Genomic DNA, 8,928 nt, shown 5'->3' with positions numbered 1-8,928 from the left:
ATCTTCCGTCCACACTCCAGTTCGCAAAGTCTGAATGTATTGGAAGTGGGGTAGTTAGGGCGGCCATGTATTTTGGTATAACTGCCCTAACAGTGCCTGATACGCCCCACCGTTTCGCCAATCTTGCCACCCTATAGGGAGCATCAAAAACACCGGGAAGCTTATGAACATCCTTCCTTGTATTTTTACTTTCTTGGCACGCAAGTGTTAAGAAAGTAGCCTATTCTCACATACTTTCGCTTAACAAGTGCTCTTGACAAAACTCCAATTGAGCCGCGCGCAAGCGCCGGCAGCGACCATGGCACCAGCCTCAGGTTCGCATGTCGACTCCAATGCCTCGAGACAGGCATACGATCGCCGCCAAATCCGGCGGCTCACATATCGCATCTCCGACCTCGCTACCCGACGGAAGCTCGCCGAAACGACTCGTTTTCCGCGGCCCAGCAGCTGGCCCAGTCAATCTCGTCCACCGAAACGCCTGAAGCTGCCGTCACGGAAGGAGCGCAGCTGGAAGAAGGCCCGAATCTCTTCGACTCGGCCCAGCCCACTGAGCACGCGCCAGTCTCAATCCTCGAAGCGGCCACGAAAATTGCTCGCGACAAAACGGCAGCCCATAACGCCAAGCTGGCAGTCTTACGGGTCTTTAGCGAATCATTCGAACAAGCAGCAAAGCAGTTCACGTCTGGCACCGAAAACAGCATCGCCAAGCAAGTCGCCACCAAATTTCTCAAATTCTGGACTCAATCGCTTGCCGAACTCGAAGAACCACCGAAGCCCACGTACAGCAGCGTTCTCGCATCCGGCAAGCCGAAGCAAGGACAGCTGGCCTTTACAGCCTCCGCCCCACCACAGCGAAAACCACAGACCACCACTCGTCTGCCAGGACGACCGCCCGTAGCCCCACCGAAGGAAGACCTCCGTGTCTTCGTCCGACTTGACGCTGACGCTCCGGCCCGAAACCACGAAAGATACGCAATCCGGACCCACATCGCCGCTAGAGTCGGTATTGACCTGCGCCGCATTCCGGCAGCCTTCCCGGTAAACACGGGCTGGGCCATCCAGGCATCGGATGTGGCCACGCGTGACTTACTTGTGCAACGGCAGGCGGAGTGGGCTGCAGACCTGGAAGCCGCGGCCGTAGAGATAAGCCAGAAATGGCATTCGTACGTGGTAGCCGATTGTCCTCGTAGGCTCACAGACCTACGAGGTGTCGTGATCAACTACGAGGAGGCGGTCAAAGAAGAGATTGCCTGCCAAACCGGACTGAAGCCCATCAGCATACGTCTATCGCGACACGACTCGGGTGATATGCCCACCCAGACCCTGATTGTGTCCTTCCTGGAACCCACACGAAGACCCTGGAGACTTTTCGGCGCCAGCCGTCTCGCCCGTTACATTGACAAACCCAGCATCCCTAGCCAATGCGACAAATGCTGGGATTTCCACGCTCGCCACAGCTGCGACCGGATGGCGCGCTGCAGACGTTGCGGCAAGACCAACCATCGTAGCCAAGAGTGCGCAGCCCTAGAGCAGTGCGCAAACTGCCTCGGGCCACATTGCGCTGACGATCCTAAATGCCCTGCCCGCCCCAAGCGCGTTCATGGCATTGTACGGCGCCTGACGAAAGAGGAGAAGGGTCTGGTGAGGCAGGCGGGAGCTCAGCTCTTCGCGCAGCAGAAAAGACAGACACCAAACCACAACGTGCCCGAGCAGTCTTGTCAGAGCCCTGATTCGAGTCAGTTACGTTCTTCGGAGTCGCAGGCAGCTGGAGAGGATGGAAGCTCCGGCAGAAGCGCCACCCAGAGCGAGCCGCTTCTCACCCCTTGCATTGTCGTGGCCACGACGCCCCGCACGCTAGCGATGACAACCAGTTCACCCCTGTCGTCCCGTCGAAGAAACGACGCACTAGCCCTGTGACGCTGCCCTAATGCATCGCCGTCATCCCAACAATCGAAGCGACAGGAGGGCCTTGCGAGTCTTCCAAGCCAACGTGGGCAAGATCCCTCCGGCGCATGACACTGCGCTCGCGCTGGCTGATTCGGAGCGATACGACATTATCCTGCTGCAGGAACCATGGACAGGACTTAAAGACGGCCGATGCCTCACCAAGACGCATCCGGCCTACGACACATTCTCACCCGTCACCGACTGGGACGGCCGCGACACTCGTCCGAGAGTCATGACATACGTCCGGCGCTCCGCAGGCCTCGTCGCTGATCAAAAGAGACCTGTGGCGACTCGTGACATCCTTTGGCTCACCGTGAACGGGACGACGGTAGTTAACTTCTATCGGCAGCCGGACTACGACGCGGCTTTGGAAATACTGCTTGGCTGGTGCGCGACGGATAAATGCCTTGTATCTGGCGACTTCAACGCCAAGCATCCCAGCTGGCAGGCCGGTCGACAAGAGCACCGCGGTGAAGACATCGCGTTCTGGGCCATGGATAACCGACTCAGCTTATTGAATGCTGTCGATGTCCCGACTAACGCGCGCGGCAGCACGATCGATCTCGCCTTCTCCAATATACCTTTGGCGGACGCGGTTGTTGAGGATCATTTAGCAACCGGGTCCGACCACTTTACCTTAGTATCACGCTGCCTAGTCAAGCCCTAGCACCCTTCCATTATGCAAGATCCGCCTCAACTCCGATGAGGAATTGAAGCGATTTGTCGAGCTGGTAGAAGCCGGTGCAGCTTTCATCCCGACTACAACCTCAACTCCCTCCGAGCTGGACAACTTTGCGTCGGCGCTGGTGGACCTTCTTGGTTGTGCAGCGAGAGCTGCGGGCCGACCCGTCCGTAAGATGACGCATGGGGCGCGGTGGTGGAACGAAGAGTGCGCAAAGGCGGCGGCCAATTATCGCGCGTGGAGGAGGGTGTATCCTCTCGGCTTCGACCGAGAAGTGCAGCTAGCCAAGCGGGAGCTTCACAATGCAGTGCGCCGAGCAAAACGCCTTTACTGGCGTGACTTGATCGACAGCTTTGCCGACGGCGACTCCGTCTTTCGGGCGGTCCGCTGGCTAAAATCCTCAGGGCCGTGCCAGGCACCTCCTGCAAGTAGACGGCCGAGTGTACGAGACGCAGCTGGAGAAAGCCACCGCCTTGCGGCGAGCAACCTGGAGCGGCGCACAGCGAGCGACGACATCCCAGACCCGTGGATTCCCGTGAACACGGATAAGATGATTCCTTCCCAATCAGGTCTCCTTCGAGGAGGCTCGCGACGCCACTCTACGCACCGGGAACACGTCTCCAGGCTCGGACAACATCACGGTGCGGATGCTTCGCGCTGTCTGGCATGCAATCGGCAGTCTCGTCCATCAGCTGTATCAAGGCTGCCTCACCATTGGTCACCATCCGAAACCTTTTCGGGAGGCAGAAGTGGTTATGATCGCCAAGCTAGGACGCAGAGATCTGTCTACACCCCGCGCCTGGCGCCCCATCTCCCTTTTGTCTTGTCTCGGCAAGGGCCTCGAGCGGCTCATTGCACGGCGTCTAGCGTGGGGCTCAATCCACTTCGGCGTACTACACCCACAACAAGCCGGCGCGCTCCCGAAGAGGTCGGCCGTGGATCTCGTAGCTGCCTTGGTTCACGACATCGAGGAGGCATTCGCCCGGAAGCAAGTCGCAACCCTGGTGACCTTGGATATACAAGGCGCCTTCGATACAGTTATCTGCAATAGATTGGTCCTCCGCTTACGAGAACAAGGATGGCCATCGAACCTCGCGCGCTGGGCCGGCTCGTTCATGCAGGACAGATCGGCACGCATCCGCTATCAAGACATCGTGACGGATTCATCGCCCTCCAGTGCGGTCTGCCGCAGGGTCGCCCGTCTCGCCCATCCTCTTCCTGTTGTACACGGAGCCGATATATCGCCTAGGTCACTCTCAGGGACGCTTCGGCTACGCGGACGACACTGCCATTCTATGCGTCGGTAATAGCCTTGATGAAACGACCGCCGAAGCATCTCACCATGTACGTGAGCTTCTTTCGTGGGGCGCCGCTAACGGGATCTCTTTCGACCCCGACAAGACAGAAGTGATGCACTTCTCTCGAACGAAGCCCAAGACGGCGCCGCCGGTGCTCCACGGCGAGTTTGAGAAACGGCCGGATCGAGCGATGCGTTGGCTCGGCGTTTGGCTCGACAGCTCTCTCTCTTTCAAGACACACGTCGAGAAATGGACGGCCAAGGCGCAAGCTGTTGCCTTTCATCTTAGGAGACTGACGAACACGAAACATGGCCCTCTGCCGAGTGCTATGCGACGAGCCGTCTGCGCTTGCGTCATCCCCGTGCTACTGTACGCGGCGGAGGCCTGGTACCCTGGTCCGAAAAGCCCGCGCTGGACGAAGCCTTCCAAGGAGGGGCCGTCGGGGATTGGCAACCTCGTCAAGAAGATGAGCAAGGCACTCTACACGTCTCTTCGGGCTATTCTGCCAGTGTGGAGGACGACACCGACGAACGTGCTGCACACGAGGCGGGAATACCGCCCGTTCCTCTACTCCTCGAAGGGCGTCGGACGGCCTTTGCTGCGCGCCTTAAAGCTCTCGACGAAGCTCACCCGCTCGTCCAGCGCACGTCGCGACCAAAAGCTCCCGTCGTGACCGTGAACAAACTTATCAAGTTGAAGTACCAGAAACAGCCACAGCCCTTCCGTACCAGACTGCGGCGAGCCGACGAAATGCTATCGAGCTGCCCGAGACCTGCTTTACTGCAGCGCGGATTTGCCGAAGAGCAGACTGCGCCTCTGCAGAGTGCATCGAAACACGAGACGGCGAAAAAATTTCGCGACTGGCTTCAGGCACTATCGCCCCGAACTCTTGTCGTCTACTCCGACGGGTCTCGTTCTGAGGAAGGCCACATCGGATACGGCTATGCTGTTCACCGGGACGGATCCACCGTCTTGAGCGGCAAGGGCCGTCTTGGAACAGCTGAGGTTTTCGACGCTGAGGCGAAAGGTGCATTGGAGGTTGAAGGCAGCGGTGAGCCTTCCAGAAACTGACCGCATCTTTGTCTGCCTCGACAACCTCGCGACCGCAACATGCTTACGGGGCACGCCGAACGACTCCTCGCAAGAGGTCTTCCTTGAGTTCCAATCTTTGGCGCGAAATACGGAGCTGTGGAGGTCCATTGGATCCCCGGCCATGCTGACATCCCAGGCAACGAGGAGGCTGATGCTCTGGCAAAGGCGGGAGCATCACTGCCAGAACCCGCTGATGGCGAACCGACGCTAGCGCATCTGCGAAAAATTGCCCGACTGCAGCGGAAAGAGGCTTTCAGTGCCTGGTGGAAACCTCTGCGCCGGAGCGATACAGAGACCTGAGGCTTAAAGCAACAACCAGCTGTCCGTCAGAATTGGCGCTCTCTCGGCCCCTGCTTCATAACTGCTTGCAGCAAGAACCCACCATGGGGATTTTGCTGACTACCACGAAAGGTTTGGTCACGACGATGCGCGACTGACGTGCTCGTGCGGACGACGAAGAGCCAGCACACATCTTTTACTGCAGAAAGGTTGCGCCACGGCATCGTATGCGGCTTGCACCTTGGCCGGCTGCAGCCATCAACCGCGCAATCGGCAAGGACTTTGACAAATTCGTCAGGCTGGCGACAGCGAGCTCCTTCTTCGGAGGGATCTGCCCACGCCACTAGACGGTCATCATTCTCCTCTCTCACCCTACCTTTTCCTCTCAATTCTTTCTGTTACCTGCTCCGATCTCGGGCGGCGTCAAGGTCTCACGACCATGCGATCGCCGAGGTCATCAAGGGCTGCAAGGCCCCAGAAGCAAATTGGCTGATCTGACCACGGGACAGCTTTCTCTTCGTGCCTGGACGTCCCGCTGACGGGCAACAGGTTTGTCATGAGCGCCGTTGAGCCGATGAAATGCTGGATAGTGGGTGAAGTGTACGATATGTAGCATGTAGACACCTGCTAGCTCAGCACGTCCTGTGCTCCCCTGCGGAGACCTGAGCGACCAAAAGTTGCTGGACGGAAAATACACTAAACTTGTAAGGGGCTACGCCCCGATGTGTAGATCTGGCATGGCCAGACTAGTCACGTGCGAGCGCCACGGACACGACTCCTAAAGGGAGCGATGTAGACACGTCTCCCCTTTACACTCTTTGTAGCTCAATTTACATCAATTACGCCCAGCACCTGTGCCAACAGTGCTGACCCGTAACATATTGAGCTACCAGTTAACAAAAGACAGGACAGACAGAAGGACAGACAGCAGGACAGACAGCAGGACAGACAGCAGGACAGACAGCAGGACAGTCAGCAGGACAGACAGCAAGACAGGCGATAGGCTAAACGACGAGACGGACGATCGATCGGACGACGAGACGGACGAACAAGATGGAGGACAATAGTAGTTATGCAGGGGCACCGCGACCGGCGGCGCAACGAGCCGATGGAGGGAAGGAGCAAGAGCTCTTGCAGATCTTATCTGGGATCGCGGGAGACGAAGAACTGCGGAAGATGTTCACCGGGCTAGGCCTAGCAGCGCCACCGTTGACACCCAGCCCGGGGGTGCTCAGTACCCCGGCGATCTTACCCGTCGAACCGAGGCCGGAAGCAGCCCAGGAAATGGACCGTGGCAAGAAGCGCAAGCCGATGACTTGGCCGAAGTGGAACGGTCAACCCGAGTCCTTCCACTTCTACCTCGACCGTCTGGTATTTAAGTACAATACCGACGAAGAGGAGGGCCTAAACGGCAATAACAACGTCGTGTGGTACGAGATCCTGCAGACCTTGCCGGATCAGATGATGAGGAGAGTCGAGGGTTTTTGGAGGCAAGAGAGCGCGAAGGGCAACCCAGACCCCCGGAAATTCTTCTCGCACCTAGCCCAGACGTTCGGCAGCGTGCAGCAGACAGAGAGGGCGCAAGACAGGCTGCGCACCCTCATTCAACGAGACAGCCAAGAGTTTGGGAAGTTCCTCCCTGAATTCGAGGAAACATTGACCAAAGCGGGCGGCGCGAGCTGGGATAATGCTTCCAAGCTCGCATGGCTACGGAACTCGATCTCTCCTGCTCTCCGTGAGCAACTAGTCCCGGTTATCATGCCGAAGGACTACAACGAGTACATCCAACGTCTACACCCGATTGCTTGGGCGTTCGAGCACACCGCGAAGTTTAAGGCGTTGCAGAGGAAGCAGGGCTCCCGCGGGCAACGTGACCAAGGGCAGGCATCAGGCATCGGCAACATCCAGGTCGCCGGTAACGACAACACCCCGGCACCGTCAGCAACGTTACCCGCCGAGCAGAACGCACGTGACGCACGCGACCATGACGGCGACGTAATAATGACGGTTACACGCACTCAGGGCAGGGTCAGAGAGGACGGGCGAACGGCCAGGGGTCAAGTGGAACGAGCAAGACGGTTCGCTTCCAGCCTAGGTCAGGACGGAAGCAACGGGCGAGGTGGGTATCCGAGGACGAACGGAATAAACGCCGTGACGAGGGTCGTTGTCTCCGCTGCGGCGACAACACCCATTTCATTGCCGCTTGCCCTACTCGCCAGGACAGGACCCTAGCCGGTCGAGGGATGTAAAAGTCCGCACCGCTAGGATCATGCCCTTGCTGGAAGATGATGGTAACGACTCTAGTGAGGAAGAGTCAGGACTTAGCGAGACCCCATCCCTCTCGGAAATGCGTAGCCTCGAAACAAAGACGGGTCTCGAGGCCAAAGAACGGAGCAGTGGCAAAGAAGAGAAGTTCTCAGGAAAAATGGAAGTTGGTCCTACAATAATTCGAAGCATTATCAATAGGACCAATCTCTTCTCCTCACTCGTAGACGAGGGATGCCAGTGCTACGCCGCGGTTGACGAAGAAGTCGTCGAGAAGTTGGAAGTTCCTATAGTGGAAATAGCACCGCGAGCTATTACAGGAGCATCAGGGGCAATGGAAGGAGCAACGATTAGGGGCCTCGTATGGCTATCAATGGAGGTCAACGGCCACATACAGACGATCTGTGCCTACGTGGTGCCCTGATTGGAATTCCCTAATCCTAGGAAAACCCTGGTTATGCCACACAAAGTCGTACTCAGTGCCCCACGAGAAACGACTATGGCATGAACCTACACAAGACTGGGTAGATCACCTCGGGGAAGGAGAATATTCTGCGAAAGCCAAGGAGTTCGAAGAAGCAAAGCACGTACTAGCCAGTACCTTTGTGGGTTACTTTGAAAGGATCCGCAAGCAGGAAGGAAGAGAGGCAGCTGCCACGGCGATTTTCGCTATCAGCATGAAGGATATCGAAAGGGCGTTATCACCAAAGAAACCCATGTCAGAAGCAGAGCTACGCCGAACGATACCCCAGCGGTTCCACGATTTACTGCCTCTATTTATGAAGAAGGAAGCTGATAAGCTGAATCCTCATAAGCCAGGCATAGACCACGAAATCAGAATCAAGGAGGACCCGAATGGCCAGCAGTTACCACTACCGTATGGAGCACTATACGGTATGTCACGAGAGGAACTCCTGGTTCTTAAGAAGACTCTACGAGACCTAGTGGATAAAGGATTTATCCGTGCAAGCAGTTCAGAAGCAGCAGCTCCAGTCCTGTTTGTGAGGAAACCAGGTGGCGGGCTGCGATTCTGTTGTGACTACAGAGCGTTGAACGCAATCACTAAGTCGGACCGTTACCCCTTCCTCTAATAGGGACACACTTCGCAACCTAAAAGATGCGAAGTGGTTCACTAAGGTCGACGTGGTACAAGCGTTCCATAAAGTACGGGTTGCAGAAGGAGACGAGTGGAAGACAGCGTTCCGCACCCGGTACGGTCTCTTCGAATGGATGGTTACCCCGTTCGGGCTAAGTGGCGCGCCAGCAACCTTCCAGCGGTATATTAACGGTATCCTACGAGACTACCTCGACGAGTTCGCCTCTGCTTATATGGACGATATACTTATCTATTCGAGCGGGAGCAGA

The 8,928-nt window shown here is 57.1% G+C and overlaps 1 protein-coding gene across 1 annotated transcript; it reads left to right on the top strand.

Annotated features, from left to right (window-relative positions):
• Window positions 1–298: 298 nt before the first annotated feature.
• Window positions 299–4,998, top strand: HRG_06677 (reverse transcriptase (RNA-dependent DNA polymerase) domain-containing protein; the record flags this gene model as incomplete). The annotated part of the gene is made up of 9 exons (XM_044865148.1): window positions 299–314; window positions 413–1,735; window positions 1,986–2,230; window positions 2,297–2,542; window positions 2,604–3,164; window positions 3,214–3,810; window positions 3,890–3,928; window positions 3,983–4,593; window positions 4,659–4,998. 9 exons carry the CDS (start codon window positions 299–301, stop codon window positions 4,996–4,998), a joined length of 3,978 nt encoding a protein of 1,325 aa, XP_044720088.1.
• Between the last annotated feature and the right edge of the window lie 3,930 nt (window positions 4,999–8,928).

Source organism: Hirsutella rhossiliensis, assembly GCF_020360975.1.
Source record: "Hirsutella rhossiliensis strain HR02 chromosome Unknown scaffold00006, whole genome shotgun sequence".
Classification (NCBI taxonomy): Eukaryota; Fungi; Ascomycota; class Sordariomycetes; order Hypocreales; family Ophiocordycipitaceae; genus Hirsutella; species Hirsutella rhossiliensis.
The sequence above is the reverse complement of the archived record's forward strand: the minus strand, read 5'-3'. Positions and strand labels throughout refer to the sequence as shown.